The 12597-nt window shown below is 46.9% G+C and overlaps 1 protein-coding gene across 2 annotated transcripts in view; it reads left to right on the top strand.

Moving 5' to 3' along the window:
• The window catches only part of DCTN2 (dynactin subunit 2), a 94576-nt gene that overhangs the window by 67652 nt on the left and 14327 nt on the right, over positions 1-12597 (top strand). For both annotated transcript variants that reach the window (XM_077297743.1, XM_077297744.1), the window contains exons 12-13: positions 338-440; positions 1877-1968. In XM_077297743.1, coding sequence (XP_077153858.1) covers positions 338-440; positions 1877-1968 — 195 coding nt within the window. The remainder of the gene's footprint in view (positions 1-337; positions 441-1876; positions 1969-12597) is intronic.

Below are 12597 nucleotides of genomic sequence, written 5' to 3'. Positions count from 1 at the left end.
CTTAGTAACCCGATGTTTACCCTGGTTACCCGGGGACTTCGGCATCGCTCCAGCGCGTGATTGCAACGTGTGACCGCAGTCTACGACGCTGGAGCGATAATCATACGATCGCTGCGACGTCACGGATCGTGCCGTCGTAGCGATCAAAATGGCACTGTGTGACGGTACCCTAAGTCCTGATGGCACCGCACCCTCAGACACACAGTTCTTGTGTTAGCTTAGGCTTTTACTATGTGTGTTTTGACTCAGTGTGTGGCCAGCATTTACAGTGTACAATCTGCTGTATTCTATATAAAGAATGGACTCTGACGTTTTATTTTTTGTCATTTCTGTCCAGGTGCATCAGCTGTATGACATTGTTCAGAAGTGGGACTCCATGTCTGGCACTCTGCCCCAGGTTGTCCAGAGACTGGTGACGTTAAAGCAGCTTCATGAGCAAGGTAACACACATTTTCTTGGCTGCTAAGCAATGGCACCCAAAGTTATTAGCTTTGAAATCCTGCTGGCATAATACGTGACCATACAGAGGAACTTCAACTTACTTGGATCAATGATAACTCAAGATGGAGCAGCGACACTGGAAATCAGGAGAACAGCTAAGGGCAAATCAACAACAATGAAGTCATTAAACTATGTTCATACATAGTTTATTTGGTCTTTTTTGTGGTAACATATAGATGCGAAACCGGGACAATAAAGAAACCAGACAGAAGAAGAATCAATGGCTTTGAAATGTGTTACTGGTAAGGATGTTATCAATGCAATGGATGGCAAAAAGAACAAGCAAATCAATCTTGGAACAAATCAAGTCAGACGTCACTCATAGCATGGATCACCAAGCTACGACCGGACACCTGATATGAAGAGAGCAATCACCGGAGAAGGACATCATGGTCAGAAGAATGGAAGGAACAAGGCGAAGAGGAAAACCAGCAACCTGATGGCTTGATACTTATCAAGATGACGGCAGAGAAGACCCCGCACAAGATCTCTCTACCTACAGAGCTTTCATCCATCAAGTCGCCATTGCGTGAGATCGAGTCGAAGGCCATTAAAGTGAACCTGTCATGTCCTCTGTAGCATGTGAAGTGTCCCCAGTGCGGCGTTAGTGAATCAATGTGCATCACTAACCCGTTTTTCCCATTAAAGTCGCCGCTGTAATCCTTCTAAAAAAGCATGTTATATCCTACCTGCTCGTTTTAGTCATAGAGGTGCGCTCCATCGCGTTCAGTCAGGCTTGCCCAGCCCACGCAATGTGAATTGTTCCCAGTGTTGCGCCGACGTCACTGTCCATCCTGCGCCTGCTCAGTATTTCTGGTTTTCCGCGCTTGAACAGTGTTTATTGTATGTTGCTGACCAACACTTGCACATTGTCCATCGGCGAACCTGACTGAACGCGATGAAGCACACCCCTGTGACGGTACTCAGACGGCTTCTAATGTTCCTGGCTACCAGACTATTAAACTGTTACTTTTAAATTCACAACAACCTCAACAATGGACAGCATCTTCCTCTCTTATTGTTACATTCTATGAAAAGATGCTGATAAACCCCTCCTAGCCTCAGTGTGAAGTTATCATTAACCCCATTGATCATAAAGTATTCTTTTAATATGCTTTAACTTGAGATGAGAAGACGCTTTCTATCGGGTGTAAAAGAGGCCGCCACTATAAGTCATCATTTAATCTGTGAACTCAGGGTATTGATTATTCCTATTTTTAGAAGGTAAGTCCACACCAAGTAATCCACCACCTCAGTATGTGATAACGAAGGCCTGACAAATATTCCAATGTACTGGAAACAGCTGTGCTTATTACAATTTACCATTTATATCTTCATCGCTGGTCAAATATTGAAGTGCAACCCTGTGTTTCAGCCATGCAGTTTGGGCAGCTGCTTACCCATCTGGACACTACGCAGCTAATGATTTCCAACTCCCTGAAGGACAACACCGCTGCTCTGGCCATGGTACGTAATCCTTTCTTCATCCCATCCTGTCTATTGAGCTTCCAGGAAGCTCCCGCCGTGTATGTCTATAAAGAAAAGTGCGTCTGAGGAGACCCTTGTCCTGCGGATTGTTTTACCTTCTGATCTGCAGGGTATAATCATTATGTGCTACATCTTCTTGCCGCTACTCTACACGATTCCAATCTCGTCTCTGTACTATAATTGCCTGCTTTATCACTGAGGGAGACTTCTTTATTGGTGGATGAATCTACATACTTTACATTAAATGGAACCATTCATGTAAAAAAAGAAAAAGAAATGAACTTGCCGATATGGGGTTAATCTGCGGGTTAATGGCGTTCTGAAGCTATTCCCTAAAGGTTCCCAATTAAGTTTATAAAATAATAATATCAATCGGTGATTCGCTTTCAGCCACAAACTTAACTGAACGTGGCCTAAAGTGTTCATTTTTAAGGTTTCAAACAGAATATTAAGAATTTTCCTTACCAGTAATATTACTGTTTCCATAGCTTTATTTCCAGTAGCCGGGGCCTGGATGCCGTCATTCCCATCTCGGCCACGAAAACCTGAATGGAATAATCCTTTAAAAGGAATCTGTGGGATCAACCCACCTATGCCATCTATATGGGCATGTATTTCATAGGAAACTGAATAAAATTGTATAGTGGCATGTAAAAGTTCATGCACCCCTGGTCAAAATTACTGTTATTGAGAACAGTTAAGCAATTGATGATGAAATGATCTCTAAAAGGGCTAAAGTTATAGATGACACATATCCTTTGTAGTTTAGGCAAAAAAATAAATGTATTCTCATTTTGTTTGTTTTTTTCGTTTTTTTTCATTTTGACCTCCACTGTCCCTGTTATCTGCCATTTCTTAATTCAATTTTGAACTGAGGAAAGGTCAAATTGAAAACGCTTTGCCACCTTCTTATAGCCGTCTCCTGCTTTGTGGGCCTCCACCATTTTCATTTTCAGAGTGCTAGGCAGCTGCTTAAAAGAACCCATGGCTGCTGGTTTTTCGGCACAAGGTCAGAGGAGGCTGGGTTTTTATAAAGCTGTGAAATTTGCATTACCTGGCATTTCCCAACGATGATAGTGAACAAGCCATGACAGGCTAAGGTCTGACACCTTGGTCAAAGTTATCTGAGCACAAAATTTCCAAGGGTGCCCAAACGTCTGCATCACTCAATTTCTCTTTTTGCAATTTTTAAAATTGAAAAAAAGACTAATTTGAATGTGTAATCCGGTGCGTCTTATAAACCGCAAAATACGGTGTAAATAGTGTGTGTATGTATATACTAGATGGTAGCCCGATTCTAACGCATCGGGTATTCTAGAATATGTATGTAGTTTATTTATGAAGATTTTAGAATAATACATTGAATACACAGGATTCGGCCGGCCGCGACCAATTAGCGAAGTGTGGTTCAAATCCCGGACTGCGCCTGTCACTGATTGTGGCCGGTCATGTAGTATATAACAGCCCACGCAGTATATAGCACAGCCCACGCAGTATATAGCACAGCCCACGCAGTATATAGCACAGCCCACGCAGTATATAGCACAGCCCACGCAGTATATAGCACAGCCCACGCAGTATATAGCACAGCCCACGCAGTATATAGCACAGCCCACGCAGTATATAGCACAGCCCACGCAGTATATAGCACAGCCCACGCAGTATATAGCACAGCCCACGCAGTATATAGCACAGCCCACGCAGTATATAGCACAGCCCACGCAGTATATAGCACAGCCCACGCAGTATATAGCACAGCCCACGCAGTATATAGCACAGCCCACGCAGTATATAGCACAGCCCACGCAGTATATAGCACAGCCCACGCAGTATATAGCACAGCCCACGCAGTATATAGCACAGCCCACGCAGTATATAGCACAGCCCACGCAGTATATAGCACAGCCCACGCAGTATATAGCACAGCCCACGCAGTATATAGCACAGCCCACGCAGTATATAGCACAGCCCACGCAGTATATAGCACAGCCCACGCAGTATATAGCACAGCCCACGCAGTATATAGCACAGCCCACGCAGTATATAGCACAGCCCACGCAGTATATAGCACAGCCCACGCAGTATATAGCAATGTGGGCATCATATCCCTGTTAAAAAAAAAAAAAAAAAAGAATTAAAATAAAAAATAGTTATATACTCACCTTCCGTTGGCCCAGGATCCAGACAAAGCGGTTACCAACGCTCCTCACGCGCTCTGGTCCCAAGAGTGCATTGCGGTCTCGCGAGATGATGACGTAGCCGACGGACGGTGAGTATATAAGGATTTTTTATTTTTTTTAATATTTTTAACATTAGATCTTTTAACTATCGATGCCGCATAAGCTGCATCAATAGTAAAAAGTTGGTCACACAGGGTTAATAGCAGCGGTAACTGAGTGTGTTACCCGCGGCATAACGTGGGCCGTTACCGCTGCCATTAACCCTGTGTGAGCGCTGACTGGAGGGGATTATGGAGCGGGCACTGACTGCGAGGAGGAAGGAACGGCCATTTTGATCCCCGAACTGTGTCCGTCGCTGATTGGTCGTGGCTCTTTTGCCGCGACCAATCAGGGACTTGGATTTCCATGGCAGACAGAGGCCACAACCAATGAATATCCGTGACAGACAGAAAGACAGACAGACAGACGGAAGTGACCCTTAGACAATTATATAGTAGATGTGTGTGTGTGTGTGTGTGTGTGTGTGTGTGTGTGTGTGTGTGTATATGTATATATGACTTAATTTCCTCTCTGTTGACATCCCCACTGCTGACATCCCCACTATCATCATGGGTGATTTCAATATCCCCATTGACACTTCCACCTCAGCTGCCTCTAAACTTCTATCACTGACTGCCTCCTTTGGCCTCACTCAATAGTCCTCTGAGGCCACTCACAAAGATGGCCACACCCTGGACCTCATCTTCACCCGCCTCTGCTCCCTTACTAATCTCACAAACTCTCCCCTCCCCCTGTCTGACCACAACCTACTGACATTCTCTTCCCTCTCCTCTCCTAGTGTGCAACCCCCACTCCACAAACTCCCTCGCAGAAATCTCAAACATCTCAATTTACAATCTCTCGGAGTCCCTTCTCCCTCTTACAGACATAGCCTCCCTTCATGACACAGATGCTGCTGCCACTTTTTATAACACCACAATAACAGCAACACTCGATTCGGTTGCCCCCCTCATGCATAGCAAAACTCATACACTCTACAGGCAGCCCTGGCTGACCAGCCTGACCAAAGAATTGTGACGGGCTTCCAGGATCGCTGAGCGGAGATGGAAGCAATCCCGCTCTGCCGACCACTTCACTGCATACAAGCAGTCCCTCGCCAGCTTCAAGTCCGCGCTCACTGCCGCAAAACAAACTTCTCATCTCTCATATCCTCCCTGTCTCATAACCCTAAACAGCTTTTTAACACTTTCAATTCTCTACTCCGTCCCCCAGCACCTCCTCCCTTCCCCCTCATTTCTGCTGAAGACTTCGCCTCTTTCTTTAAACAGAAGATCGATACGATCAGGGAAAGCTTTGGCCCACAGCGCCCACTGCCCCTCTTTGCTGCTCAACCCTGCTCCTCCAAAACCAGCTTCTCCACCATGACAGAAGATCAGCTCTCCACCCTCCTGTCAAGATCACACCACCTGCACGCTCGACCCGCTCCCGTCCCACCTCATCCCTAACCTTTCCACGGTCTTCATCCCAACCCTAACGCACCTCTTCAACCTCTCACTCACAACAGGTGTCTTCCCCTCATCCTTCAAGCATGCCAAGATCACACCCATCCTCAAAAAGACCTCCCTCGACCCATCCTCTGTGTCTAGCTATCGCCCGATATCTCTTCTCCCTTATGCCTCCAAATTGCTGGAGCAACACGTCCATCTTGAACTGTCCTCCCACCTCTCATTCTGCTCTCTCTTTGATCGGTTACAATCTGGCTTCCGTTCCCATCACTCAACTGAAACTGCCCTAACTAAAGTCACCAATGACCTACTAACTGCCAGGAGCAAGCGACACTACTCTGTCCTCCTGGACCTGTCTTCTGCCTTCGACACTGTGGACCACTCCCTTCTGCTACAAATCCTCTCATCTCTTGGCATCACAGACTTGGCCCTTTCCTGGATCTCATCATATCTGACAGACCGAACATTCAGTGTCTCCCTCCCCCACACCACCTCCTCACTTCGCCCCTTGTCAGTCGGTGTTCCTCAAGGCTCTGTTCTAGGACCCCTACTCTTCTCCTCCATCTACACATTCGGCCTGGGACAGCTCATAGAATCCCACGGTATGCAGTACCATCTCTACGCTGATGACACGCAGATCTACCTATCCGGACCTGACCTCACCTCCTTACTTACCAAAATCCCGCACTGTCTGTCTGCTATCTCAGCCTTCTTTTCTGCTCGCTTTCTACAACTGAACATGGACAAAACAGAATTCATCATCTTTCCCCCATCTCACTCTACCACTCCACCAGACCTATCCATCAATGTCAATGGCTGCTCACTTTCCCCAGTCCCACACGCCCGGTGGCTCGGGGTGATCCTCGACTCTGCCCTCTCTTTCAAGCCACATATCCAAGCCCTTGCCTCCTATGCTAAGCAACTCTGGGAACTCCTTCAAGATTGTTGGAAAACCATTCCCGGTGACTACCTCTTGAAGCTCATCAAGAGAATGCCAAGAGTGTGCAAAGCAGTCATCAAAGCAAAAGGTGGCTACTTTGAAGAACCTAGAATATAAGACATAATTTAAGTTGTTTCACACTTTTTTGTTAAGTATATAATTCCACATGTTAATTTATAGTTTTTATGCCTTCAGTGTGAATGTACAATTTTCATAGCATGAAAATACATAAAAATCTTTAAATAAGGTGTGTCCAAACTTTTGGTCTGTACTGTGTGTGTGTGTGTATATACATATATATATATATATATATATATATATATATATATATATATATATATATATATATATATATATATATATATATATATATATATATATATATATATATATATATATATATATATATATATATATACTATTATACACTGTGTTTTGCAAGTTCTAAGATGCCCCCCCCCCCCCCCCCCCAAATTTTGGGAGGAAACACAGGAAAGTAAATTTTTTTTTTTTGCTAAAGTGGTGCTTCTTATAATCCATGCGTCTTATTGCTTACTGGGAAGGGGGGGCAATTGCGTTGGAGTGGGTTCCCAGGGTCACTACTGACGAGTGCGGGAGTGGGGCGGGGCTTCAGATCCCAGGCTGGAAGGAAGGGGTATTCAGAGGTGTGATGCTGCGGGTGTTCGGTGGTGCGCCGAATTCCGCTGGAATTTTGTGGGAGCCCGCACACTTCCATGGTTTACCCCGGGGAGATCTCGCCTCACGAAATCTTGGTGCCGTGATTTCCATCTACTTATATGCCACCCACGGAGGCCATTTTCTCGGGGTCCACCGCAATGTGAACCATGGAAGTGCGGGACTTAAACAAAATGTCGGTGGAGCCCCGGCACCACCAACCACCCACAGTGTCGCACCTCCGAACACCCCCTCATCCCAGCCTGAGGTCCGCGGCATCGCCCAACTCTTGCCTCCGCCAGCAGTGACCCTGGGTCCCCACTCCACCACAGCCGTTAAGGTATATTCGAATTATAATACACACCCCCATTCTCCCTCCAAATTTTTTTTTGAAAAGTGCTTCTTTATAATCTGAAAATTACGGTATATATATTTAATGTAATTTTGTTTTGCCTAAAATACAAAGGAAATGTGTCAAGAGAGCATTTCATCTTCAACTTGCTTAACTGTTCATAATAAGAGTAATTTTGACCAGGGGTGCCCAAACTTTTACATGCCACTGTACTGTGATATCTGAGACCCAATGTCTTATTCCAGAGAAAAGCATGTTTTTGTTTTTTGTTTGTGAACGAGCTGTTCCAGGCTATGGACCGGACACCTTTCTGCATGAGAATCTGCTTCCACAGATTATTTTAAACATAAGAGGGCTCAGATTTTTCTGAAATAAGACATCTAGTAGTGTGAGAAACGCTGACTGCTCTGATTGGGAGTAAGATTGTTACCGCCAGTCATAGCTCCAGCAAAAAGTTTACTTCTGGTCACAGAGGCGTTGGCTGATGGGAGTATTCATCAGCCTGTACTATAAATAATAATAATAAAAAAAAAAGACGTGGGGTCTTTCCGTTTTTGATAAGCTGTATGGCAAAACTGACAACTGCAGGCAGCAACTTTCAGCTGTCAGCTTTATCATGATGGATTATGAAGAATAGAGGCGTCCCTGCAATGATTTTTTTCAATTAATTTTCCGGCGTATAAGACGACTGGGCGTATAAGACGACCCCCCAACTTTACCAGTTAAAAAATAAAATCTTCTTAAAAGTCGCGGGTCTTCTTATACACCGTATGTCGTCTTATAGGGCCGGTGAATATGTGCCTTTTGGGGGGGTGGAGTGATCCTGATGACGACGAGGGGGTGTCTCACAGGAAAGTGAGTATCCCCCATTACCTTATCATAGCGCTGCAGCGTGGGGTCTCTGTGCTGGGAGCGGCGGCTGCTGTGCTGTAGTGCGGCGGCTCCTCTTCTGCAGTGTGGGGCCTCTGGTGCTGTGGGGTGGCGGCGGCGGCGTATCTTTATGCAGTCGGGGCTCCTCCGGCATCTCATTAAAGCCTGGAGGCCCCGCCGGCAACTCCATCGGTACAATGCGGTGGCCTCCGGGAAAATGGCCGCTGCTCAGATTCAGATCTCGTCCCGAGATCTCGGGAGACGAGATCTGAATCTGAGCAGTGGCCATTTTCCCGGAGGCAGCTCAATAGGTGCGATGCGATGGCCGCTGGGGGCTGCGCATGCTCAGATTCAGATCTCGTCCCGAAATCTCGGGACACGAGATCTGAATCTAAGCAGCGGCCATTTTCCCGGAGGCCACCGCATTACACCGATGGAGTTGCCGGCGGGGCTTCCAGGCTTTGAGATGCCGGAGGAGCCCCGACTGCATGAAGATACGCCGCCGCCACCGCCCCACAGCACCAGAGGCCCCACACTGCAGAAGAGGAGCCGCCGCACCACAGCACAGCAGCCGCTGCTCCCAGCACAGAGACCCCACGCTGCAGCGCTATGATAAGGTAATGGGGGATACTCACTTTCCTGTGAGACGCCCCCTCGTCATCATCAGGACCACTCCCCCCACCACCATATACACCCGGCGTACAAGGCGATTCCCGGCGTACAAGACGACCCCCGACTTTTAAGAAGATTTTCAGGGGTTAAAAAGTCGTCTTGTACGCCGGAAAATACGGTACTCTATCGCCTCATTGGGGGACACAGGACCATGGGTGTTATGCTGCTGTCCACTAGGAGGCGACACTATGCATAATCTGAAAAAGATTAACTGTGGCTCCTTCTCTGCAGTATACACCCCTGGACGGCATCAGCCTTCTCCAGTTTTTGCTTAGTGTCGCATAGGAGGCACACCTAAATTTTTTTTTTTTTTCTATTCGCCACGACAGCACCCACTGAGAGAGGGGATCCGCCCCTGGGAACAGGAAACCTACAGAGAGATAAAAGGGGCGGCCCCCCCTCGCTCCTCAGTTGGTTTCCTGTTCCCGGGTGGAACACCTCAGAGAGAAACTCTGCGGACTTAAGGAAGAAGAGGACAAGCTTACCTGGACTGCCGCCTGTTCGTCTCTGTTGAGCGGCAGGGGCTCCAGAGTAAGTCTCAGTGAAGGGGGATGTCCTGTTGGCTTCCCCCTATCCTGATAGTATCGGCATGGATACGGGATTAATAACAGTCTCCCTGCTGGGACACTGTTATATCGCTCCACCACATGAGGAACCCCTTCGGCTACTGTCCGGTAAGCGGTTTAGTTTTGTTACCTTACAACTCGGTGTAGCAGGTGTGCAGTACGGCAGCGGTAAGCGGTGGCTTCAGCCGCATGGTGGATGGTGAGAGCGCACATGCGCGATCTGATGGCGTCCCGGAAGTGGAAAATAGAACTTCCGGGGGCGCGAGGTCAGCCTGGGCTCGGCTGTAGGCGCCATTGTGGTTGCCGGTGATTAGCGCAAAGCATCTGCGGCTGGAGGAGGAGACTGCGGGCCGCGCCAGGGCTAATCGCTAATCTCCCCTAATGGTCAGGTGCAAAAAAAAAAAAAGGGGGGGAGGAGTGTTTCTCAGCTGTGAGGCACAAGCAGTGCTATATAAGGCAGTTCAGAGCTCTGCTGGTTGCGCAACATGTCGTCCCAGGAGGATATCAAGCGCCCACTGGAGGATTCAATCCTGCCTAGTGGTGATGCTAAAAAGAAAGGCAGTGGACACTCAAAGATGAGTGACTCCACTGAGAAATCGGTGAAAAAGTCAGGCCGCTCTGCACCGAAAGCTGATCGTACAACCCGGCAGACGGTATTTAACCTTACTCCTGGGTGAATGCGTAGCTGGCTTTATGGGGGCTAATGGTAGTTTCTCCTACTTCTATCTTATAGGGTAAGCGGACGGAGAAATCTAGGCACAAGCAGTGTGCGATGTGTAATGAGCCCCTGCTGGACTCCTATATTAAGAAATTATGTCAGAGTTGCATAGATTACACCTTGCAGCAGGAAAGTTCGGTCAGGATGAAAGAAATTCGTCTCATGATTAGGGAAGAACTTCAGTCCTTGGGAGGTAGTCCAGCGGTGAATGTTGAGAAAAGAACCAGGAAAGCGCCTTCACCTGCAGCAGACACGTCAGCAGAAAGTGGGGAGGTCAGCTCAGACATTTCTCAGAAATCGGGCTCCTCGGATGACGAGGATTACGTCTGTTTCCCTACAGACAGTGTAAATAATCTGATTAAGTCAGTGAGAGGTACTATGGGGGTATCAGAGTCTAAAGAACCTCAGACACCTCAGGACGTTATGTTTGCTGGTCTTTCACAGAAGAAAGGCCATGTGTTTCCGGTGAATCAGGCCATCAAGGACCTGGTTAAACGGGAATGGAGTAAAGGACAAAAGGGGTTTGTACCAGTCTCGTGTAAAAGGCGGTACCCCTTTGATGATGAGGACTTGACCACTTGGTCCAAAGTACCTAAAGTGGATGCGGCTGTGGCATCCACCTCCCGCCGTTCCTCCCTACCAGTGGAAGATGCAGGTTCCTTATCAGATCCTATGGACAGGAAGTCTGACACAATACTTAAGAAGTCATGGGAGGCCTGTGTAACTGCCTTTAAACCTGCAATTGCAGCCACATCTACTAGCAGGTCTATGCTAGTTTGGCTCGACCAGCTGGACCAAAACATCAAAACTGGGGTATCCAGGGAAAAATTGCGCTCTGCTATTCCTTTGATTAAGGGGGCTGCGGCATTTATATCTGATGCCTCTATTGACTCACTCCGTCTGGCGGCCAGAACGGCTAGTCTTACTAATACGGCTCGTCGAGCCTTATGGCTAAAAAACTGGAAAGGAGATGCCCAGTCCAGGTCCAAGTTGTGTGCCATACCCTGTCAGGGTGAGTACCTCTTCGGGACTGTATTAGATGAAATACTCACTAAGGCGGGTGAAAGGAAGAAGGGGTTCCCTAATCCCTTTATTCCTTCTTACAGAAGGGCGTTCAGGAAGCCACCATTCGGCAAGAAGGGAGGCTTTAAAGACCGGTGGAATAATAATAAAGAATTTAAACAAAAAGGGAATTTGTTCAATAAACGTCCCTTTAAGCCAGCGGATAAATTCCGTTGACCCTGTTTTGCCAGTGGGAGCTAGACTTCTAGAGTTTGTGGAGCAATGGAAGGAGATAACGGTCAATCCATGGGCCATCAATTTAGTATCTTCAGGCCTCGTTTTAGACTTCATTCAAACACCTCCGGATTCCTTCCTTCTCACATCCTTAAAATCTCAGCCTCAGCAGGAGGCCCTTGAAACGGAAATTAAAACCCTCATATCCAAACGCGTATTAATAAAGGTGCCACCATCCCAGATAGGGAAGGGCTTCTACTCCCCCCTGTTTCTGATTGCTAAGCCCGACGGCTCTTTCAGAACCATAATCAATTTGAGAAAATTGAATTCCTTTATAAAACCCAGAACATTTAAAATGGAATCTATTCGTTCAGCTATTAAAAATTTGTTTCCAAATTGTTACATGGTAGTACTGGATCTTAAGGATGCTTATTACCATCTCCCCATACACCAGTTACACCAACAATTTCTCCGGGTAGCAGCGGTTATAGATGGGCAGGTCTGTCACCTACAATACCGGGCTATGCCATTTGGTTTATCCATGGCTCCGAGGGTTTTTACCAAATTACTGTCGGAAGTAATGTCCTTTCTACGAGTAAGGAACACACTGATAATTCCGTATTTAGATGACCTGTTGATAATAGGTAAAGATTCCCTACAGTGTGAGACGAGGTTGGGGGAAGTAGTATTTTCTTTGCAAAAACTTGGCTGGATTATAAACTGGGAAAAATCCAGGCTCCAGCCAGTGGCATGTCAGAAATTTCTGGGGCTCCTATTAGACTCAGTTGACCAGATATGTAGGCTTCCTGATGAGAAAAAGACCACCATAATACATAAAGTGAGTATAGCCATCAGTAAGCGTAGTATGTCATTAAGGAATGCCATGTCTTTATT

This window comes from Ranitomeya variabilis, chromosome 3, assembly GCF_051348905.1.
Source record: "Ranitomeya variabilis isolate aRanVar5 chromosome 3, aRanVar5.hap1, whole genome shotgun sequence".
Classification (NCBI taxonomy): Eukaryota; Metazoa; Chordata; class Amphibia; order Anura; family Dendrobatidae; genus Ranitomeya; species Ranitomeya variabilis.
This window is presented reverse-complemented; position numbering and strand designations above follow the sequence as displayed.